At 40.4% G+C, this 24821-nt stretch overlaps 2 protein-coding genes across 5 annotated transcripts; both read left to right on the top strand.

Annotated features, from left to right (window-relative positions):
• Positions 1-20848, top strand: mrps27 (mitochondrial ribosomal protein S27). Of its 4 annotated transcripts, none has more exons than XM_061767734.1 (12): positions 1-109; positions 436-513; positions 1730-1800; positions 1882-1940; positions 3124-3238; positions 3537-3615; positions 4239-4354; positions 4430-4532; positions 4843-4985; positions 6611-6784; positions 7352-7605; positions 20735-20848. In XM_061767734.1, exons 1-11 carry the CDS (start codon positions 37-39, stop codon positions 7601-7603), a joined length of 1263 nt encoding a protein of 420 aa, XP_061623718.1. In that variant the 5' UTR covers positions 1-36; the 3' UTR covers positions 7604-7605; positions 20735-20848. The 4 variants fall into 4 exon arrangements, with proteins under 4 accessions (XP_061623718.1, XP_061623717.1, XP_061623716.1 ...); XM_061767733.1 differs by lacking the exon at positions 20735-20848 and adding an exon at positions 9674-10188; XM_061767732.1 differs by lacking the exon at positions 20735-20848 and having other exon boundaries at positions 7352-9195.
• On the top strand, positions 17631-22973 carry ptger4a (prostaglandin E receptor 4 (subtype EP4) a). Its single transcript, XM_061767731.1, has 2 exons — positions 17631-19172; positions 20735-22973. The coding sequence occupies exons 1-2, from the start codon at positions 18378-18380 to the stop codon at positions 21278-21280; spliced, it is 1341 nt and encodes a 446-aa protein (XP_061623715.1). The 5' UTR covers positions 17631-18377; the 3' UTR covers positions 21281-22973.
• Positions 22974-24821: the final 1848 nt, after the last annotated feature.

The raw sequence follows: 24821 nt of genomic DNA, 5'->3' as shown, positions 1-24821 counted from the left end.
CCCCCTTCTCCAAATGATGAGTGGTCTCGTCCAAAGATGGCGGCCTCCATCTTGAGATGCTCTTTGACTGCTGCTGTCAAAGTTAACCGTTTATCTCCGTCTGTGTCAGGTGAGTGCTCTTCCAATTGCATTGAATACACGGATGTCCTATGGGTTTCGGTTTGTATCAATATGTTTATCAGAGTTTTGTCCTCGTTTTGACGTGGAGTTAAGAAGAGCTAAATAGCCGCAGCTAACAGCATCGCCAGGGTCCCTATTTCTCTTTCATGCAGTGGTGGCAAAAGTACTCACACTGTTTGCACTCGCCTGACAAATCTTACAAAAGTACCGTAATTAAGTATTATTATTATTTTTTTTTTTTACGTGGTTACTTTATGTGGTCAAAGACACTGGTCTTTTGAATTCTGTTAACAGTAGTACAATGTACGTTTGCAGGCAGACGATGGTTACTTTCAGCAGCTTATTCAGACAGAACATTGTGGGAGGCAAGAGAAAAGGACCCTCAAAATTTAGGTAAGAACAACATACACTACCGGTCCAAAGTTTTGGAACATCCCAGTTATTAAAAAAAAAGTAGGTTATGCAGTTTAATTTCTCATTTTACTCTGAAATGAAAGTACGGAACAAAAACTTTTCAAGTTCGAAAAGATATCATGGAGTCAATCTAAACCAAAAATATACTGTAAACCTTTGACTCGTTAAAGTAGCCATCTTGGGAAGATATAACAGCACTCTTGGCATTATCTCTAAAATGGAAATCAAATCTTCGTCAGAAAGTTATTCCCAACTCTGTTGTGGAAGTTCCCGTAACTGTGTGTCATTGGACATGAACTACTTGACATTCAATTTTAAAGAATGCCCCTGCCCCTCCAGAAAATTGCCGTGTTCTAAATCTTTTGACCGGTAGCACTACCGGTCAAAGGTTTTAGAACACGCCAGTGTTTTTGGTTTTTTAATTTCGTTTTTCAACCTCTGGAAGTTCAGCACTTATCTTAGTTTGTACCATTTTGAAGCTATTCATTAGACTTGAACCATTTGACTTTCAATTTAAAAAAATGGAACTAACTAACTGTAGCTGTTACTAAGTAACTTAAGCAAAGTAAGCAAAATATATATATATATCGGGAAAAGTTTACCAGAACAGCAGATCTTTATTTTTTTCCACTTTATAAGGTGGCAGGTGTGTGCTAACTCCCATTTAACATTCATTTGAATGTGATTGGTTAATTCTGAACACAGCCACATCTCCAATTATAAAAGGGTGTGCACACTTGTGCACCCACACTATCTCTCTGAAAGTTTCTTTTTTTTTCTTCAATTGAGTTTTTAGGTTTCTAGTTCGCCGTAATGGTGGAAAAGTTTTTGAAATCATTGATCTGGGTCTCACAATTTCATATCACTCAAACCTGGCATTTGAACAGCCGTGTAAACTTTTCATATCTACTGTATATACTTTACTGAAATTAGAATACGGCGTCTCTATCTCATTTGTTTTATGGTTTTGCAGGACCTGCAAAGACCACAAGGAGGAGATGTAGCTCCAAACTTGTCATCGTGGGCACCAATTATATAGCATTAAGGATCAATTTGCAAACTACAACTAATGATTTCTGTTTGTTAGTTAATCTACTGTTAGCTCTCTAATAAGTTCATCAACTGTTAGCCAGTTAAAAAGCTTTAAAAAATATATATATTAATGTTATTATTTTCTTTAAAAATATGTTTAAAGCCTTGTTGGCCAACAACATGGACAGGATATACGAGAGGAATCTTCCAGTTAGCTCCCTGACTGTGTCACAGGTGAGATGGACATTTATGTCAGTCATATTTATGTTATTATTTCCTTGACTTTCATTGGTTTCAATTTTGTTTGTTTTCCAGTTTGTAGACAACATATCATGCCGAGAGGAGGTGGATCAAGCCGAGTACTACCTTTACAAGTAATTCACATCCACTGCTGTCAATCTCACAGCTGTGCTTTTGCGAGCTTTTTGGGTGTGCGTTTTCTTGGAATGTATTGTCTGTTTGCTTTGTCTGTTTTGCTTTACGCGCCCTCACATGCTTTGCTTTGTTCCCACCTTTCCTGTTTACTCCTTCCACTGGAAATCTGATTACGACATTTAGCGATTGTTTTTGCATGCTCTGTTCATGTGTTCTGACAAGCGACGGGCTGAAATAAACAACAAAATGATATTTACCAATGCTGAGATGGTTGTGTAAATTACACTGCATTTTGTGAGTTCGTTTGAAGGATTACACTAAAACAAACGTTTTTGTGGGTTGGCACGGGCCTACAATGAAGCTAGTACATTTGATATGCTGTATTTTGGTTTTTGTTTTGTTTGTGGTAGGTATCTTTTTTTATTTTCATCAAAATCCAAGATACTGCTGTTACTGATATAGTCATTTATATTATTGTATTAGTGTATATAGGAATAAGGATGTTTATATATTATTTCTTATTACATTACCGTAGTACTATGTTGATGATCTATAAATGGTAATAGGGGTAGGAGTAAATACATTTTTCTTCCTACTCCTTTTCGAAAATGTCTATTTTCTTTTCTTTTTTTGTTTTAATCTTGCCTATTTTGTTGTTCATTCTGTCACTTTCACACATAATCCAATAAATCCTTGTTTTAAAATTCAATCAAAAACTGCAGGATGCTCCCAGGCTCAGTAGCATGTCTTATAAAGTTAAATGAATTTTTTTTCTACAGTGAATAGTTTTCCAAAATTTCAATATAATTGAAATGTTAATCTTTCACTTATGTTTGTTTTAATTTCAAACAAAAACAAAAAGTGCAGGGAGTTTCCGGTGTCAGCAGCATCTCTTATAAAGTTAACTGAAGGTTTAAATAAATAAATTGTTCCCTGAAGTTAATAGTTTTAAATTGCGCTATTATCGGCCGTTAAATAAAAAAAATAAATAAATAAAAAGCAGATGCAGATATGTTTAAAAATAGATACTGAACAATCCAAATTAGGATTTTTCGACCCCAGTCTAGTAGTTGATGTCACCCCCTAAGTGTGCAGTTACCTCCTCATACTATATGTTATTTCCTTACTGCTATACTTTATAACAAAAACAAAATAATAATACCTTGTTTTGTCACCCTCTAGGTTCCGTCACAGTCCAAATTGTTGGTACCTTCGAGACTGGACAGTTCACAGTTGGATCAGGCAGTGTCTGAAATACGGCGCTAGAGACAAGGCCCTGCACACGCTTCAAAACAAGGTGCAGTACACGCTTAGTTGTGTCATTTCAAATTGCTCCAAATATGACACAACACGGTGCAGAAGTGAGCCACGCACATAACGCGGAATAAAAAAAAATATAAGAATCTGTCAGTGTCTGTATGATACAGTGCAGTTGTAGACCACTGCACACGACAACCACAATAATAAACACATTGTTGAACCACTACATCTGCATCACATTTTAGTCAAGTTTGGCCATAGTTATCAGTGGACATCTTTGAATGTAATATTGCGTGAAGGATGAAGAAATGAACGACAAGGTGCGTTTCTTGTAGGTCCAGTATGGAATCTTCCCAGACAACTTCACCTTCAACTTGCTCATTGATTCCTACCTGAAGGATGAGGACTTCAAAAGTAAGCCTGCGAAATCACACAGCTGGAGAGACACACAATGACTCCTAGGAAGTGAAAATAGCCTTCCCCAAAACTGTTCCTACAAATTTGGAATCACACAATTGTCCAAAATGTCTTGGTAAGATAAATAATTAAGATTCAGGCAGAACTACATACAGCCAATCTGTTTATTTTACCAAAAAATGTATATTTAAAATGTATTTATTCCTTTTGTATTTATTTATTTATCTCATTAAATAATTGGTTAATTGATTAATCAATAATAAAATAAAAAAAATAGACAAGCAAAATAAACTCTGACATTTAAAATGTTGTCACTGGGTAATTCATTATAATTGCATTATTCATAAATAATACAATGTAAAAATTATAATAAATTATTTAATATTCAAATAATAAATTGAACATATTGCACACACTTTATTTGAAATAATAATGATGATTAATAATGATTTAAAAGTGACGTGGCTCATCTGTTTTAAAAATCAAATGTGGCCCTGGACCTCAAAAGTTTGCCCATCCCTGGGTTAAGGGCTAAATAAAAGTAAAGTACTTTAGTCTATACAATAGGCACATAGATACCTTGGCTAAAAGGTTCTATTGTTGTGCTGAATCATTTCCAGGCGCATGCTGCGTGGTTGAGGAGGTGATGCTCCAAGAGGCCTTTGACCTTCCTTCTACTCAGATCCTGTCTCTGTATGCTCTGGCCAGTTACCTAGCAACCAGACCTCAACTCACAGTGAGTGAAAAACATTGAAGCTGTTTTGACCGAAACGGGGTCTCTTCTTGATTAACATCGTATATGTGTACGCAGGTGTCGCAGGAGCGAGCGCTGGGAGCGTCTCTGCTCATCTGCGGCCTGAAGCAAGAGAGCAGTGTGGGCCTCACAGCTCAGCTCCTGGGAAACGCTCTGCTAGGTGAGAACACTAGGAGCTTGTTTTCATGCTTTTGCTCGAATGGATTTCAAAATTTGAGACTTTATCACAATGATGTCACGCGTACGTCCGGGTTGCAAAATTTCAAGCGATCGCCAATTGCACCACTAGTAAACAAACCCTTCTGTCATTTGACCAAAGCAATTGAGAGAACAGGGGAGAAAAGTGCCTAAAGCTTATGAGGGTATATCTGGCGCTAGTCACTCACGTTCTGCCATCCGGAGGTACCCCAACGCCCATTGTTTCCAAACCATATTAAACGGGCCATACTGTATGTTGTTGTGTTCTCCAGGCAAGGTAGAGATGCAGAAGGGCATCCATGCTGTGTTCAAAGTCATGCCCCTCTTCTGGGAACGAGGATATCTGAGTCGAGCGCTGGCTGTCGTGGAAAGCGCCGCCGGCGCGCCCGCTGACGTCAAACTGTCCAAAGACTCGGTAAGGACTGAACATGTTTCAAGCACAACCATAGAATCAGTCAGACACTCTTGGGGACTTAGAGGAGGTGTCTTAGGCATTCAGTCTGAATCCCAGCTGACTTTGGACAAGAGGCAAGGTACACTTTGGACTAGTTTCTAGCCAATCACAGATCACATTTAGATAAACAGCCATTCACACTCACATTGACACATGTTGACAATTTGGAGTCTTCCATTAACATGACATCCTTCCGGAGTACCCAGCAAAATGATACAAGGATGGATAGAATATGCAAACTCCACACAGAAAGGTCCGAGCTGAGATTCAAACGCAGAAACGTTGATGTTTAGGCAGACAAGCTACCAACATGCCCACTGTGCTGCTCTATTCCTCGCATCTTACTTCATTATCCATAAACCAGGGAGTTGTCTGCTGGCATTCAGACAAACACAAACACGACACTCTACGATTTCTTTACTGTTGTAAACATACTGCCAGTGAAGGCGCGCTTTGATCATCTCCATGAAAAAATTTCACGTCCAAAAACGCAGAAAACAGGTAGCCTGTTTTTGGCTTTTACAAGGGGTCTACGCGCCCGCACAATGAACATTAAATGACAAGGGTTAAAAAGTACAAATTAATGAGAAAATGGGTGGAGCTGTTGTAACAGGCTGGCAACTCAAAGGCGCCATCTTTGATCTTTAAAATGGGTAAACAAACACAACTACGAACCAAATTATTTTTTATTAGAAGATAAAATATCCTTTGGACAGTTGGGAAAGGCATATTAATATACACATACTTTGGACCCATATGTTAGCTGCATTTAATGGAGAGTAAAGACCTGACTATATTTGAATAAATGGTAATGCTTGTGTGATTTGTTTTCATAATCCCATTTATTTTATGTAACTAGCCCCTAATGTCATCGTGTCCTTTTCTGTTCAAGTATAGAACAAAACTAGTTTAACCCTTTAAAATTATTAATTTTGATACCTTTTTTTTTTTTTTTTTTTAAAGCACAAAACACTGATCTACAGAAGACGGTGTTACCGCCACGTGCAGGACACACTTGAAGCATTTATAGACACCAAATTGGGGTGGCCATAGCAACAGCAGCGATGCCATTCATCATACTACGAGGCAATGTAGTATCCAAATGATTTGCTGTTATCTTAGGTCAGATTTGACCCAGAATGCCCTCTAGTTCTCTTGTTCATCTTGCCAAACATTCTCACCTGGTGAAGAACACAACTCAGACACTATTCATCAACTGAGACGGAACACACACAGTCACGCTGTCATATTTTCATTATGATTATGATTTAACAAACAGATACACAGTCGGGTCCAGTTTGATAATTCCGCCTTTTCCTAACAAGATCTTGAGAGCACCCTGTGGGACTTTGAACATCCCTGACACAACAGGCCAAACACGCTGTGACAGACAATAAAAGTGAGCATGCACGTAGCACCACAGGACGCATTACATCGACATTATGTTCAAGTGCCTCAGGTCAGCACTAAGATTACATTAAGATGTGGACGTCACCTGTCTAATATCACATGTGGCTAACTGTATTTTATTACATTTGGGTCCTATCATTTACCCCCGGATAACGTAATTACTTTGTTCATTTCAGTTGGGTTTTCTAGACGATGTGCTGCACGGGCTGTCCTCCACCTCGTCTGACTCATCCGATTCGTCTGATTCGTCTGGAGATGAGTCGGCAGGGGAGGAAGAACGAAAAGAAGAAATTGATGGAGATGACCAGGCGGAGAGGGAAAAGCTTCCTGAATATGAGAGCAAATTCAAGGTGGGATGGAATGTGTTGTTATCAGTCATTATGGATTTTTTCATAAGGTCAGCCATACATGCCCACGCCTTGACACTACCATGGTGGTGGTAGTGTCAAGGCGTGGCTGCTAATGGAGCTGGTTCCCTTGTGTTTATTGATCATGTGACTGCTGACAAAAGTAGCAGGATGAATTTGGAATTGTTTTGGGCAATATTATCTGCTCCCATTCAGCCAAATCCTGCAGAACTCATTGGACGGCGCTTCACAGTGCAGGTGGGCAATAACCTGAAGCATAATGCCGAAGGAACCAAAGAGTGTTCTAAGGCAAAGAAGGGCGATCATGTGCAATGGCCAAGACAATCACCTGACTAGAATCTGATTGAGCATTATGTGCAGTTTGGGCATCTGCACATGCAGGTTGTTTCATGTGTTAAGTGAATGTAAACACAGTCACATCAGGTATGTGTCACTTGAAATGTAAATGTAAATAGATTGGAAGACATATCAGTTGTAGGCATTCAATCAGAATTGGGCCCTTGGACCTGCAGTGTAAAACTAGCCTCTAATGCATTACTGTCTTTCCAGGCAATGGTCAGCCAGCTGGAGGCTCAGGAAAAAGTCGACGCGTCTGACTTCCAAACGTTGGCGACCAGTCTGGCCAAGCAGCAACTGCCCTCCATGGAGAGACCGGACCTGGACCAGTACGAGAGTCTGCTGGGGGCCTGGGAGGCCGAGAGGAAGCAGCTTATCCAGAGGGAGCAGGAGGCGAGGAGGAAGGCCGAAGAGGAGAAGCGCGAGCGACTCGCTGCCAAGGCGGCGCTCCAGCAGCAAGCCTAAAGGTTGTTAACTGCAACTATCACTTATTGTGTGTTAATATTGTACATATTTTTTGAATACGTCATTTGGGTTATAATTGAAAGAAAATCAAATGACTGGCTTCAATTATGCAAGACTCGTGGGCAAAACATATTGTTGGGATCACATCCTCCTATTCCTTTTCCTGTGCGTACGTGCGTTTGTGCGTCCTGGGGAGTTTTCTCACAGGCGTAAAGAAAGGGTTATTGCGCTGAAGAATTTGCTGATAACTAATCTGGAAAAGGGAATTCTGTGCTGGCAAAGGAATTCACTTATGACTGTTAAACACAATAAATGCATTATGTGGTTCTGATGTGCGCACGGGGTTTGCTAGAAAAGCCGATGCTACCCGTATCAAACATAACGCGCTTGACTTCATGTGTAAAACGGTTTAGATGTGGACAGATAATAAATCCCCATAGGGGAGAACAAAACATTGTCTATTGATGTTGAGTTACTGTGAATCCAGAGCAGAGAAAATCACATTATGGCATTGATTTTTCACTTGAATACTGCTAACTCTTCTTGTCAGTTTAATCAGAAACATGTTTAAAGGCTGGATTATGTCCTGAAGAGTACACATTCACCATTTTAATACAATTCAATCTTGTCAGTCTTTTGTCCTCAAGCAAATGTCAAGTAAGTAGTGTGTTTGTGTGTGTGTGTATGTATATGTATGGGGATATATATAAATATATATATATATATATATATACACACACAACAAACGCATTACATTACACATTGTTGTCTCTTTGGGCAGCCTGTTACAAGTTTTGATTTAGGAGCACGGTCACAAAACCAATTAAACTTATATCTCAAGGCACCACAGTATATCTACATGCAGTATGTGTGTATATACTGCATAATGGTAGCCTACTGCCTTTTCTCAGTACTTTATCGAAAATAAATGAGAGGATATTGGCTCAACTCCAAATGGACCTGGGCTGCCTTGGGGGAGGTAAAGGAGGCTTTCTGCACACGCTTCATTTCAGGTAAATAAATATAAAGCGGAAGTTTTTATTGGTGCAGATTGGAAAGTTCAACTGTGAGACATTCACCGTTGCAGGAAAATGTATTAGAGATATTATCCTTATCACAGCAAAAAAATAAAAGACCAACATCATGTTCTCTTCATGAGACTTTATGACCATAAACATCACTTACATGCACTTTTATAGCTATGTAAACACAAACAAAAGTCCAGTGTCAGGACTTTTTAGATTGCAAAATATGGCTGCTGGATATTTCATGATTCATCATGGTCAACAGCTTCACATTTCTCCTTGTAAGCGGATTGCAAATAGCGTTTAATTTGTCTCCGTGTTTGATTGCAGGGAGACGAGCCGAGCATTTGTTCTGACAGCGGTGCATTTTCTCATTAAGTCAAACGTAATATTCAGTAATTTCCCAAATTTGGTTTGGATGCTGACACGCTGTCTTGTGTGTTTATGTGCTCCTTTGAATATCTTTACAGTAATGTGATTTTTCTCCTTTTATCGGTGCTTCAAAGTTTGCAGCTGCAGTGTAGAAAGTAAACCTGTCTAATTATATTTGCAATGATTTCAAACTTTGTATTGTGTGGTATTTTTGTGCAAATATAATGTTATCTGTTTTATTCTTAGTCAAAAATGAGTGACCCTCACACGATTTGTGGGAGTGATGTCAATGTTTGTCCACACAAACTGCACACGTCCTACTGACCTGAAGGCGCAGCACACCCATTAAATCCAATGACTCATCAAATGAGTACACTCGACTGGAATTTTATAATTTAATCATGATATTTTCAAAAGAGTCCACATACGCCCAGATTCCAAGAACACCCAGTCAGAACATTTGGAGATCTTGAGGAACAAAAGTGACCAAAGTGAAGGTAAGAATGAACCCATTGCTTTGAGGTAACAGAGTGTCACATGGTGATGCTTCACAATTACTCTAATTCCTTTTTTTTTTTTTTTAGAGCAAGAAGCAGGAGAAAAATGATTCAATATTGTGTGGACGAATTTCCATTCCTCCATTTTCTAAAGCGCTTGTAATTGTGGGTCGCAGCTGATCTGGAGCCGATACCAGCCGACTTTGGGCGAGAGGTGGCGAACAACACCCTGGACTAGTCGCCAGTCTATCACAGGGAAGATATAAGCACTCACATTCACACCATCACTTAGTGGAAACAGGACCTATGCTCCAGCAAGTGAACCACTACACTGTGAGTGACTTAATTTTATTGGATTTCATTGCAATTTGACATTGCATGAACTCCTGCGTGGACACAAATGGTTACCACAAACAAACTTGACTTGAATGAGCCGTTTATGATACAATTAGTTACAGTGATGTGGAACGGTGGTTGACTGGTTAGCATATCTGCCTCACAGTTTTGAGGACCTGGGTTCGCCTCTCGCCCAAAGATAGCCAGAATAGGCTCCAGCACGCCCGTGACCCTCGTGAGGATCAGCGGTACGGAAAATGGATGGATAGTTATGGTGGATGTTGGATATTGGACATCCAATCAATACTACACAGCGCTACAAAACAGAAAAATATTCAGGGGGGGGGGGGGGGAAACGTCATTTACAGCTTTGGACACCACCGTCACGGAACAGATTGTGTTTATGCATCATCATGCTGTTCTTTTTTTTTTTTTTTTTTTTTTTTTTAAACCACCAAAGCCTGTGGTTTTGTAGGTGTTAAAAAAACTGTGGAGTTAATAATTAGCACACATTACAGAGCTTGCAAACTCTCACACGCATGCACAGGAACCTAAATAGTCACACAGGAAGTGTTCTCCACTGACAGCAGCAGTTATCTAAGTAAGTGTTGACTTATTGTCAGGCACATCACTTGTTGACTATAAACATGAAAACATTTGCATAGAAACTCCAGTATGACGTTTGTTCGATAATCATCAGCGGAAAACGGTTGTACTGATTCAGTTTTCATGCTGGCTACTCGTATAAAGGTTATTGCCTATCCAAAACGCTGATTTTGCATTTTGTTATGTTGACAATGATCACATACAAGGATGTTCTCAGCAAATCTACCAGAGCTGACCATAAACATACCTTTTATGATAATATTTGTAAACTGAACACCAAGTAGGGGGGAACACTTGAATAGTATTTTGAGTGCCCAATATTGCAGAGACACTTGCACTATTTTTCCACATTTTGTATTAAATACAGAGCTGTGTTCCATTAGTTTTCATTTATTTTGCCACATTGTTCCTTGTCAGTGGTGTTTTTCACGTGATAAATTTTCCATCCATCCATCCATTTTCTGAGCCGCTTCTCCTCACTAGGGACGCGGGCGTGCTGGAGCCTATCCCAGCTGTCATCGGGCAGGAGGCGGGGTACACCCCGAACTGGTTGCCAGCCAATCGCAGGGCACATACAAACAAACAACCATTCGCACTCACATTCACACCTACGGGCAATTTAGAGTCTCCAATTCATGAATGTTTTTGGGATGTGGGAGGAAACCGGAGTGCCCGGAGAAAACCCACGCAGACACGGGGAGAACATGCAAACTCCACACAGGCGGGGCCGGGGATTGAACCCGGGTCCTCAGAACTGTGAGGCTGACGCTCTAACCAGTCGGCCGCCGTGATAAATTTTGATTATGATAAAAGGAAACGAGCTACGGTACTCCCACTTTCTGTCTGATGTGCTTTTAACTTTCCTGTTATATTGCGGGTCAAGAGTTCTTTTTTTTGTTGTTGTCCATTTCAACAACAAACAAACCTGAAAAATGTTCAAATAAAAAAAAGATATTTCACTTTTCATTCGTAAGATGATTGTAATTTCAACAAAAAAAAATTAATGAGCCTATAAAACTTAACACTTCAAATATCAGAATTGCTTTGATTCTTTTCCCGGGTCACATCATACATTTCCTGGCCACTTGTTGCTTGGCGGAGTTCACAGGGCCCAATCATAACTGCCCCACCAGCCAATGAGAAAAATTGGCACATGTAAGTCACACCCATTACGCTGTTTGAATAAAAAACAAAAACAAAATCAGGCAGACATACATTAAGAAGCAAAATACATATTGGAATATAAATAACAGCCTGAATCAAGATGAAGTCACCCCTGTTCTTTGTCTCCTTCTTAACTAAAGAATTGGGATGATGATCCTGTTTAGAATTTAAAGCAGACCTCATGCCTTTTTTCACAATTTAACCTGCTGCTTATAAGAAGCTAACACTGTAAACTAATCCAAATCTGAAGCGCTAGCAAAACTCACTGCAGCTCCTCTTAACTTTTAACATGATCTCAGGGGTGTAGAGATGGTTATTATTTAAATTTTACCCAACTATTTGTATCCAATCTACAACCCCAATTCCAATGAAGTTGGGATGTTGTGTTAAACATAAATAAAAACAGAATACAATGATTTGCAAATCATGTTCAACCTATATTTAAAGTTAATGATTATTTGCTAAAAACAATAAAGTTGATCAGTTTTAACATAAAATATCTTGTCTTTGTAGTGTATTCAATTAAATATAGGTTGAACATGATTTGCAAATCATTGTATTCTGTTTTTATTTACGTTTACCACAACGTCCCAACTTCATTGGAATTGGGGTTGTATGATGAAGTCAATTGTCATGATACATACAGTATTTCCCCTTGAAGATAGTTTACTCAAAGGTGGTTGTGAATTCATCTTCTTCATTTATACCCGTGTAGAATTACAAACCTGTTGTACTCATTTAACCAATGTTTTCCAGCAGAGGCCAAAGTTGAATTCGAGGATAAGGTATCATGTGTCTGTATTCGAATGCTGTCCGACATTAAAGATGCCAAAATGCAGGTTCTTACGCGCACACGTTGTCCTCTTAAATCCCGTCGGGCAATCGGGCTAGTCCGTGCCTGCCCTGGTAGATAATATTTTACTCTCCAGCAGCATGATGATGATGACGATCATGATGATCCTCTCCCCCCCCAGCAAAATGCCCTGCGGCCAAAACATGATACAGTGGGTGATAAAGGTCATAAAGCAGCGGTTCACACCTACCTTCAAAACCCAAACAAACATGTATGTTCACTATGAGGTGTTAACTGAAGTTTGCCTGCTGTTTTTTGTGTGTGTGTGTGTGTGTGTGTGTTTTTTGTTGTTGTTATTTTACTTCAGCAAAAACTGCATTAGTGACGGACACCTGCAGTCGTTCTTGAAATGTTGTACTACCCAGTCGCGGCAACCAAACCTCCATTTTATACAATTTAGCAATTGTGTGGCACAGGAATGAAACAAAATGTGATGTTTTCTTTTCATTCACAAAGTGTTGCACAATGCAAAACATAGCAGGATAAAGGCGTGTGATTGTTGAGCGCTATTGACAGGAACACTGATTGTGACTCATTTTTTTCCAACTATACTGTAGTAGTGCGAGCATGCTGCAGGTTATCTGACTGCCACACACAAATCCAGGAAAAGCGCATTCTTAAGAGGCCTAATCGGACAAATGTGCTTTCAGTGCATTCTGCAGAGGCTCAAAACCAGACAGACATACCGTGCTTGCACAGGATTCTGACATCATATATTAGCCGTACACCCACGTTATGTAACAATCTGGTTTGGCCAACAAGAACACCTTTATTTATTTATTTATTTATTTTTGACAATTGTATGTAGCCTACACCCAGAGATGGTGAAAGTACTCACACTCTCTACATAAGTAGAAGTACAGATACTTGTAAAATAAAATAAAAAGTGGTAAAAGTACAAGTACTGATTAAATGCTTGTACTCAAGTAAAAAGAAGAAAGTACAGATCTGAAATGTACCCAAGTACAAAATAAACACGACACGACGTCCACAATTTCCAAAACGATTTGAAATGTGGACTCGTCGGACCACAGAACACTTTTCCACTTTGCATCAGTCCAGTTTAGATTACCTCGGGCCCAAAGAAGCCGGCGGCGTTTCCGGGTGTTGTTGATAAATGGGTTTTGCTTTTTTGCTTTGCATAGTAGAGTTTAAAATTCCACTTACGGATGTAGCACCGAACTATATTTACTGACATTGGTTTTCTGAAGTGTTCCTGAGCCCATGTGGTGATATCCTTTACACATTGATGTCGGTTTTTGATGTAGGGCCGCCTGAGGGATCGAAGGTCACGGGCATTCAATGTTGGTTTTTGGTCTTGCCGCTTACATGCAGTGATTTCTCCAGATTCTTCAAACTTTTGATGATATTAAGAACCGTATTCCATGCAATTTTACGTTGATAAACATTGTCCTTAAACTGTTGGACTATTTTCTCACGCACTTGTTCACAAAGAGGTGAACCTCGCCCCATCTTTGCTTGTGAGTGACTGAGCAATTCAGGGAAGCTCCTTTTATACCCAATCATGGCACCCACCTGTTCCCAATTAGCCTGTTCACCTGTGGGATGTTCTAAACAGGTGTTTGATGAGCTCTCCTCAACTTTCTCAGTCTTTTTTGCCACCTGTCCTAGCTTTTTCAGAACGTGTTGCAGCCATAAAATTCCAAGTTAATGATTATTTGCTAAAAACAATCAAGTTTATCAGTTTGAACATTAAATATCTTGTCTTTGTAGTGTATTCAATTATATGTAGGTTGAACATGATTTGCAAATCATTGTATTCTGTTTTTATTTATGTTTAACACAACGTCCCAACTTCATTGGAATTGGGGTTGTAAATAAAGTATGTACAGATACCTGAAAAATTATAACCAAATATTCGTTCTTAGTTACTCCCCACTTCGGCCAACGCCTAATGGCATGCTTGAAAAATATATTTCACGAAACGTGATTTAAGACTAAGGCTCCCCCTCCCATCCCCGTTTTCAAGCTGGCAACTGAGAACACAACACATGTTTTCCGAGCACACAGGTTTAATCAGTGCGATGATGTCAGGCAGTGCCAATTAAAGTCCAACACGTTCTTTTGCAAGCTGAGTGAAGGATGTGGAAGGCCTCCAGCAGAAGGCACAAATGGCGATTTAGCATCAGGGGCACTGACCCTTTAATGGCCATTGTGCTGTAAAAAGTCCAAGTAGTGATCCAACTTGGTAGTCAGTACAAGTGAGGTATTTGCACCGTCTAATTTGGAGGTTGTGACCCTAACGTCACCAAACAATCAAGTAAAAAGTGCCATTTATCAGAAGCGAGACTGTTATCCAACCTTATCTGTGAAGCCCAGATAACTCAATGCAGCTCTGCTTAACTTTAACGAAGCCACAAGTGGATAATTTTAGGAAAACGATTCTCCTGCTCATTATTATTCAAAAAATTGAATAATAATCCTCCCATTACTTTTTAAAACTTTTACATTTTTTTGTTTTGTTTACTACTAACATGCACTTTATTGTGATGAGAGATGGACTTCAATCCTTAAATTGCATATGTTGGTACTGTGTGTTTGGTATAAATTTGGTGTACAGAATTTGACACAGCAAAATCCTAAATGGTTAGCAATCGCGATTAGCATTCAGCTCACTCATACTTAGATGTGTAATGTACATATAACATGATAACAGTGGCTTAAAAATCCCTTACCGACGCTCCTTTATTGTTTTTGGCAAAGTTTATCATTGGCCCAACACGGCATCCACCTGCAAAAATTTTTCCATGCGAAACATGGGTTCTGGTGGCACAAACATGGTTCCGGGTGAAAATCCCCCCCCGAACTACTTTTGAATTCGACTTAACAGAGTTTTTCAGGTTTTTTTTTGTTTTGTTATTTATTTATTATTATTATTAATTTTTTTTACCAGCCCTACTCACATTTACCATAAATGTGATTGATTTATTCTTAAAACTGCCACGTCCTCAGTTGTAAGAGGGTGTGCATTTATACCCACACCTACTGTATTTTGAATAAAGCAGCGTTTAACAAGCCACTTTGTTTGTCAAGCGACGATAGGGCGCCAGTTGCAACTCTGACATTAGGATTATTTTTTTAACACGGCTGTTTGTTGACATGTTAAAAGAGAAAGTAGTGTAGCTGGGTTTTGCCTCATTACAGCGGTGATGCCTGAGGTCGTTTATTTGCGAGGGGACGAGCACGTACGTGAGCGTCAGTCCTTTACGGGCGGTCAATGAGGCGTTTGTGGGTAAAATGATGTCAGCTCAAGTGCCTCATGAATAAAAATAAATAAATCAAACACGTCAAATGCATCTCATTTACATGAGATTAATGTAGGTCAGTTACTACACTGTGTAGTGCTCTGTCTTCCACCAAGTCAAATGGAACTTTAAAGTACATGAGTGTTGCGCAGTCTAAAGTCGAACGCAAACAGTTTGAGCAAAGGTTTTGGAGAAAAATGTATCACAAAAGTCATGCAAAACTCGGAGCTCAGACTGTTGTCATGCAAGACTTCAGCATTAAGTCTGTTATGCTTTTTAATAGGGTTTATTGTTTTTTAGGGAGGATGCTAGCAAAGTGGATAAATATGATGATAAGCACAAGGTCGAGAAGCAGAACTTATTGCGACATAGGATAGTTCTACATGTGTCTCTGTCCTGGCTGGTCAGTGCAGCATGGCCAGGTCACCAATTTAATAAAAGAAGAAGAACTGAATGTACACCACAAATTAATCGTAACGAAGTTAAGGGCTGCAATACACATCAGTTAACGTCTTTTACACTTTTACGACAGGTAAGAATGTTGAAAAGCACCATGCAGGAACTTGCTGAGCACACAATTTATTTGTTGTTTCCTTTTTTTCATATATATATATATATATATATATATATATACAGCTTTCAACATCTTTTTACACTTGTTTGACCGTTAAGAATCTGAAACTGTTACTTAAAGCCTGCACAGTTAAGGGTTTTATGATGGTCACAGCTTGATGTTTTTGTTTTTACGTTGTTCCATATGGGGGAAAATGTTTTGAAATGACGTTTTATGATTTCAAAACAGGGATAGGCAATCTTTTGTGCCCAGGGGCCACATTTGACTTTAGAAATGCACAGATGGGCCAGGTCAATTGTAGATAAAGTTTAAAAAAATAATAATAAAGTTAAAATAAAAGCTATATTTATTTTTAACTATATAGTTATACAGCATATTTATATTAATGACAAAATGTAGTTCATTCTCATTTTTAATTGTAATATTTAATTTAATGAAAATATAATTAATTAACCAATGATTGACTCAAATGAATAGTTTGAAAAGCATATGTAAAATTATTTATTCTATTACAATAATAACCATTCTCATTTTTTGACTGTATTTTTTTAAATGTAATTGTAATTAATGGACTAATTATCAGATATTCTAAATTAATACGTATAATTTTTACAAAATAATCACTTATTTCATTATTTTGAATTACTATAATGAAGCAATTATTTAATGAAATAAATACAAAAATGTTAACCGCACTGTGTAAATTCATTCTTGAATTCATTGAATGAAATGAATACAAAAACGTTAAATGTTTGTAATTGTTTTAATTGCCACTTTTTTATTTGTTTATTAATTACAATAAATTAATCAATGATTCTTATTGAGATAAATGAATACAAAAAAAAATAATAAAATTAAGAAATACATTTTAATTGATCAATTAGAGGGAAAGAATGGCTAAATTCATCCATCCATCCATTTTCTGAGCCGCTTCTCCTCACTAGGGTCGCGGGCATGCTGGAGCCTATCCCAGCTGTCATCGGGCAGGAGGCGGGGTACACCCTGAACTGGTTGCCAGCCAATCGCAGGGCACATCGAAACAAACAACCATTCGCACTCACAGTCATGCCTACGGGCAATTTAGAGTCTCCAATTAATGCATGTTTTTGGGATGTGGGAGGAAACCGGAGTGCCCGGAGAAAACCCACGCAGGCACGGGGAGAACATGCAAACTCCACACAGGCGGGGACGGGGATTGAACCCCGCACCTCAGAACTGTGAGGCTGACGCTCTAACCAGTCGGCCACCGTGCCGCCTGGCTAAATTAATTCAAGAAATAATGAAGGTGCTTAAAGAATCTATACTGCATGAATTATGTTTGCAAGTGTACTGATTATTACTAAAGGTAAACTTAATTCCATTTTACTTTTTTTTTTCTTTTACAACCCTATTTTAGGATTGTTTTAATTGAGCATTATGTTAGATTACCCAAAAAAAAATGTAGAAAAAGGCAGCTGTAGTGATGGATGATTGTTGCTGGCTTCCACTGTCTAGATACAGGGGTGTCAAACTCATTTTTGTCACGGGCCACATCGTAGTTATGACTTCCCTCGGAGGGCTGCTACGACTTTGAACCCATATAGATGAAAGATTACCTCATATACTGTACGTACACATTGATGAATAACCAGTTTTGAAATCACATGCCAATAAAAGCATGTTTTGCAGCTATTGCATTTCCTTTCAAAGGGGGATTGGTAGCAAACAAACAAAAATGCTTGCAACTATCTCAACGGTATTACACCAGAACACAATTAGCAGTTTTGATCTGCTTTTGCGGGCCACATGAAATGATGTGGCGGGCCGCATCTGGCCCCCGGGCCACCAGTTTGACAGCCGTGGTCTAGGAGGTGTTCCCAATGTTTTGGCACGATGGCTGTGAGAGAACCCCACGGGGGAGGGACTCGCGAGTTTTGAATGAAGTCACCGCAGTGTGGAGCCTGCCTTCATCCTTCACTCCTGCATGTTGAGGTTCTGCTCGTGCTCTTCTCGTTTGTGACTCTTTCAAACAATGCCATGGAGGAGTTGCGCTCCGGAGCGGCGGTGGAGAAATAAGTAAGGCCGAGGCTTCCGGAGGAAGGATGGAGAGCACGAGCGAGCGGTCCATGATGGGCCGCACCATGATCCCCACCATCCCGTCCATCATGTTCATCTTCGGGGTGGTGGGCAACGTCATCGCCATCGCGGTGCTGTGCAAGTCCCGCAAGGAGCAGAAGGAGAGCACCTTCTACACGCTGGTGTGCGGCCTGGCCGTCACCGACCTCCTGGGCACGCTGCTGGCCAGCCCGGTCACCATCGCCACCTACGTGAAGGGCGCCTGGCCCGGCGGGGAGCCCCTGTGTCAGTACTTCGGCTTCACCTTGATCTTCTTCTCCCTGGCCGGCCTCAGCATCATCTGCGCCATGTCCGTGGAGAGATACATGGCCATCAACCACGCGTACTTCTACAACGACTACGTGGACCAGAGGCTGGCCGGCTTGAGCCTCCTGGCCATCTACGCGTCCAACGCGCTCTTCTGCGCGCTGCCCGTGCTGGGCTTCGGCCGCGTCCAGAAGCAGTACCCGCAGACGTGGTGCTTCCTGGAGTGGCGGAGCAACGAGACGAGCGACGCGGCCTTCAACTTCATGTACGCCGGCTTCAGCTCGGCGCTCATCCTGGCCACGGTGCTGTGCAACGTGCTGGTGTGCGGGGCTCTCATCCGCATGCACCGCCTCTACGTGCGGAGGACGTCGCTGGGCACCGACCTCAGCCGGAGCAGCGTCGACTCGCGCAAGAGGGGCCGAAGTTTCGGGCGTCTGGCCGCCGCCGAGATCCAGATGGTCATCCTGCTCATCGGCACCTCGGCAGTGGTGCTCATCTGCTCCATTCCGCTTGTTGTGAGTCGGCTCTTTTGCGCCTTTACGCGCGCTTTACGCACGGTCTTCGAGTCATCACACTGGGCTGGTCTTTTGGTTATCGTGAACATAAAGTATGAAGACTGAAATAATAATGATCTGCTTTAAATTTACTCACAAATCCACTGATTCTGTTGAATGAGTGGCAACAGGTTTATTCTACCTTCTGCCATATCATGAAAGAGAAACTTACTGTCATTGTTTTGTCCGTCACTATACGTTGCTGGCATAGATAGATGAACCAATATATATTAATAGACAATGATTTTCAGCGCCAAATGATCTCTCATTGTGTGCCGCAGCATCCTAGTCGAGAATCTAGTTGTTTGATCCAGTTCCAGTACGAGCATTCACTCTTGATTACTCACTGATACCACTAGTATTTTTGATATGTAAAATTTCAATTAACACAGTGAACAGAGAATTATGAACAAAGACCTTTCTTTCTCTCTCTCTGATAATTCTGGTCTCACCAGCGGTTCGTCAGTTAAACATTGTTCCATAAATACAGCTGAAGCCAGAACTTGTTTTTGATAACGCTGAATATTACAAAATAAATGTCGATGCAAGAACAAAAAAAGTCGGCAACATCTGAGTATATCACTGTATACACACAAATGAGTTATGTTGCCACAAAACGTATGCATTTATTAATGCACTGAATAGTAATATTCTATTATCCGCAGTCCATGAAATCAGGTAAATGTGTAAAGCAAATAAATGCATGAAATACTCACCCCAAGTGAGTTAACAAATGAACGTCTAAAAAACGATCTGTCAGCCACGCGTGTCAGTATCGGTGGCTGGTATCGGCAGCCTTCACGGGTACCCGCTACATTAAAATAAGGCCGGTATCGGCCTGATAACGATGCCTGGTATCGGTACTTGCAGATCCCTACTGCTTGTCCTTTTTAGGGTTGCGAGTGAGCTGGAACCTATCCCAGCTGACCCCAGGCGAGAGGCCTCATTCAATTCATATGACTAAGTTGTCCCGAAAACATTTTACATACCATTTGGCTTTAACATGTCAAGCACACAACGTAATTGAGAATGAGCTTCCTCAAAGGCACCTTACCTGTCAAGTAGCAAATAGTGGGAATCCAACATGGACGTCTTATAGGTCCAAATAAATATCCAGTATTCTTACATGTATTTGTAACTGAACAACAATTTGGATTTCAGTGATGGTAAACAACATGTTCTACTCTTCACAATGCAACTGCGGTGTAAGTGCAAGTGCGGCTATGTGTCCTGTTCTCACATTTAACTTCCTGTGTTAAACATGTTTCACTTTATTGTGATCACCGCCCAACCACGTTTTTGAGATATTTGCCAATTGGGCCTTTTCTGACTTCGATCACTAGGGAGGGAAACTACTCAAATTTAGTCAGTAGTCGTCTGTCGTACTAACCATCTTTTTTGCAGCGGAGTGCCATGTACTGGTGAGGCACTTGGCACACTTAGCCCAAAAAACAATTTATGTGGGACGTTTTAATTAGTTCTGCAGAGTTTTGAAATGTCACTACTCCATTCTGTATTTCCAGGCTCAGGTTTTTCTGAACCAGCTCTATAAGACTCCGGTAGAACTGCGCTTGGACAAAAACCCCGACCTGACGGCCATTCGGTTCGCCTCCTTCAACCCCATTCTGGACCCATGGATCTACATCCTGCTGCGCAAGGCCGTCGTCCGCCAACTAGTGGAGAACATCAAGTGCCTCTTCTGCAAGACTGGCGCCAGGAACCAGAAGAAGAGCAACAACGGCGGCCTCCGCTGCATGGACGCCGCGCCCCATCCACTTTCCTCGGTCGTCTCCAAGCGAGACTCCCACTCACCTGTGTCTCATGACGGTCCAGAGATCAGCTCCGAGACTTTAATGTACCTCCCGCAGAGAAGCGAGGCACACGGCGAGAGCTGCTGTCACAATCAGAACTTAGAAGGTCTTTCGTGGGCGTCGTCGTGCGAGCAGGGCAATGTGGCCCCAAGGACAGAGGGTGCCCATGTGCCAAGGGGCCCTCATGCTTCCCCCGCTAAGGACCCCGGCCTACAGATGTCACTCAGCACGGTAACCATGGAGGAAAAATGCATCTGAACTTGTATTGACTTCGGTGGGTGTTCAAAATTGAGCCCATGTAGAAGGAAGAACTGAGTCATATCTCACAGGCAGTCAGTCAAGAAAAAGAATTCAAACAATGAAGACTTTAGCTCTGTTACCTCACAGCAAGAAGGTCTGGAATGTTGAACTTCCAAGCAGTTCACATTGTATCCCATAAATGGTTAAACTGACTTCAAAACCCTGCTGTACATGAGCTACAAACTGAATTGAATTGAACTGAACAGGATCGAACTATTTTTTATTCTTGAGCGGTGGTGATGGTTCCATCGTGACTCAGTTGCAAAAACGGAAAATAATTTGTATGCTTGTCCCGTCGTTTGTTAGCTAGCAGCTCATTCCTGGTTCAGATGTTAGCAATGGAAGGAAAGGACTCTACCATTTGAAATCTGGGTGTGGGGGGCACTTTCTTTGTGATATACATGACCAAAAGACAGTCATTTCCTCTAACTAAAAATCATGGAGCTTTGTAGTTTTGTTTGTCAGTCTGTATATTAGCTAGCTGCTACTTCATCAGGATTTGTGACGAAAAAGAAAACAGTTCCATTATTATTCAAATGGGAAAACCTGAAATAAACATTCCTCTAGGAAAAGTGCAAATTGTATTTGTATACATATTTGTCCAGGACAGGACTACCATTGGAATTCTTGTGTGGGGAGGACAGTTTTCTTTGCGACAAAAACAACAAAAGAAAATGCATTCCTCTAATACAAGCGAAAGAAAATCACAAAGGGCCATCAAGCCATCCATTTTCTATAGCGCTTGTCCTCATTATGGTCGAGAGTGAGCTGGAGCCCATCCCGGCTGAATTTGGGCGAGACATGCGGTGTGCACCCTGAACATTGCATCATCAAAGAGAGCAAGGTATTTTCAACACTTTATAATGGTCAATAATTTGAAAACAAAAAATAACAAACCCGCCCGGGGACTGACCAATAGTATGGATTCGGGAAAAATATTTAACTGCCCAAATTTGGACAGGCAGGTTTCGCCCCAATGCCAGTGACTATATACAAACACACTTATTGGAACTCCACCATAAACCGAGGACCCCTCTATGTGCATGATGCGTTGCCGTGTGTAACTCTCACTTATATTGACTTTAGGTGAAAGAAATGTAATAAATCGCTCACTTCTGTCTTGAACTCTTCTTTGTTGCTCCTCTCACCGGCACAATGAATACACATTTAAGTCCGAGAACTGCACATTGTGATGAAAAACCCATCTACGCATCCATTTTTTTATGCTGCTTGTCCGCATTCGCGGTCGCGGGTGAGCTGGGGCCAATTCCAACTGACTTTGGGGTGAGAGGCGGGGTACACTCAATAGAAATAAGCCCTCGGATAGTATTCTTTTTTTATATATAAAAACCTCGCTGATGATACTTGACTGTATGTCTGAACCCCAAACTATGAGGCAAATGTGCTAACCACTGCTTCACCGTACTGCTGATGGAATGCCCTAATGGTGTTGTTTTTTTTTTTTTGTCCAGCAATTAGCTACTGTATCTATTTATTGCGCTCAAGGCTGGGGGGAAAAGAAATCCACAAATGTTCCATGCAAGTAAAGTGTGTAGTTTTTGCATAATTCTGCTTATTAACTAACAAATGGCGATCAAAACAAATACATCGGCGCCTTTGGGCTTGTTTGAATAAATGATTTGCCTCTCAACGACTTCATTCATCTCTGCTGCTGCTGGGTTCAAATTGGATATTATTCCAACAGATATGACCCACTTTATATGTGACTCAAGTGACGGGAAAAGGCACACTTCCTATTTTTGGGCCACCATGTGACAATCGTTTTTGGACAGATTTTTCAGTAGAAGAAGATGAACTCAGATTTTAAGAATAACAGTTGGGACCAGCTGATTAATGAACATGTGGTCAGCAGGAGTGAATGTGATCCTGCTGAGATGTGTCTTTGTTTTGGACTCTATTGTACAAGCCCTTTTTTTTTTTTTTTTTTTTTTTTTTTTGGAAAGAACATGTTATTTCAGCTCCATGACTAATGTGCAGTGTGCAGTTTTATTTTTGTGGTGAAGGGCAACTGTTCTTTTTTTTTTTTTTTTTTTTTTTGTCTGTGCTGGAACCCATGCAAATATTTCATCTCAAATATCTGAAGAAGGTACAAAAGATTCCCTTTTGTGACACCTAATTATTTACATGACTGCCGGGAATATTTTTCCATATGTGGCGCGTTTGTGCTTAGCGTAGAGTTTTCGAGGGGTTTTTACCACATTTGTGATGGACCCGAGTCAATTTTAGACGATGTGGTGAAATGTTTTGAATGAAGTTCTTTTGCCAGTCTCCAATGGCAATAACTCAAGTCTCAACATTCATGAAATCAAATTGACTCACGGGTCCACTGAAAAAAAAAAAAAAGCAAATGCTGAATCAGAATTTTTACTTCGAAAAAATATTTCACTGTGTTTAGCCTTTGTTCATAGTCGACGCCATTTTGACGTAAATACGATAGCTACCAAGTCCTGCGGCTGATACATGGGCCACAGATGCACGTAGCCGGCCCAAAACAGACCACGGCCACGATATGGCGAGGGATCCTAGTTAAAGTAAGCCATTTTAAACTAAAACGAACTAAACCTTTTCCTCAGTGAGAAGCGGTTGCCAAAACGTGCCAACCAAAATGCATCAGGTTACTCTCTTTCTGGTGTTGTAACAAAATCTGCGACCCCCCCCCCCCACCCCAAAGAGGGAGCTACATATAGTTTTCAAATGATCAAATTGGATTTTTCAGTTGTTGGACAATGACGTCTTTATTCCAGACTATTACAAGGAACAATGATTCGATTCTGATTCGGAAATCATTTATAGTGTAACAAAAATATGTAAAATGAGGACCTCAGGTTCACACCACAGAAGCTTTTGTTGTATTTTTTATTTTTTTTCCCGAAATACATGTAGGTCATTTATAATGTTGTACAATGTTATTTTACGCATATTCTTCTTAGCCTTTCGTTATACAGTATAACCAATTTACCTTTAGCACTCTTATTTATCTGAGTCGAAGGAGTTTAGGTCTTCAACTGAATGTCATTTATATTACGGTAAGCCCCCGCTATGTCGCGGCTCACCGATCGGTTTGGTAAGTGTTATTACAGTAGTTACCGTATTTTTTTATTTTTTATTTTACTGTTTGGATAATATTGCTCTCTCTCAATATATTATATATGTTTGAATGGGTTCGTATTGTTTTACAGGTGTGTTTAAAGACCTTTAAAAAAGTTTGAAGTGCTGTAAATGCTATAAAAACATGCCTAAGGTGTATTTAAACAAGGTATTTCTATATTGTGGTTTTCATTTATCGCGGTGGGTTCTGTAAGCTAACCCCAGCGATGGATGATGGATTACTGTATTGCATTTCTTTCTTCTACTTCTTCATAATTGTCAAATGCGATGAAAATGAAGTAGTTCATACTCATCAAGTTTGTATGGAATATTAATATTTTATTTGCTGGCTCATTAAAGATGTTTTGGGGTAATTTGAAATCATTTCCCA

Source organism: Phyllopteryx taeniolatus, chromosome 3 (assembly GCF_024500385.1).
Source record: "Phyllopteryx taeniolatus isolate TA_2022b chromosome 3, UOR_Ptae_1.2, whole genome shotgun sequence".
NCBI lineage: Eukaryota > Metazoa > Chordata > Actinopteri > Syngnathiformes > Syngnathidae > Phyllopteryx > Phyllopteryx taeniolatus.
Note: the sequence above shows the minus strand (reverse complement) of the source record. Positions and strands in the feature narration are given on the sequence as shown.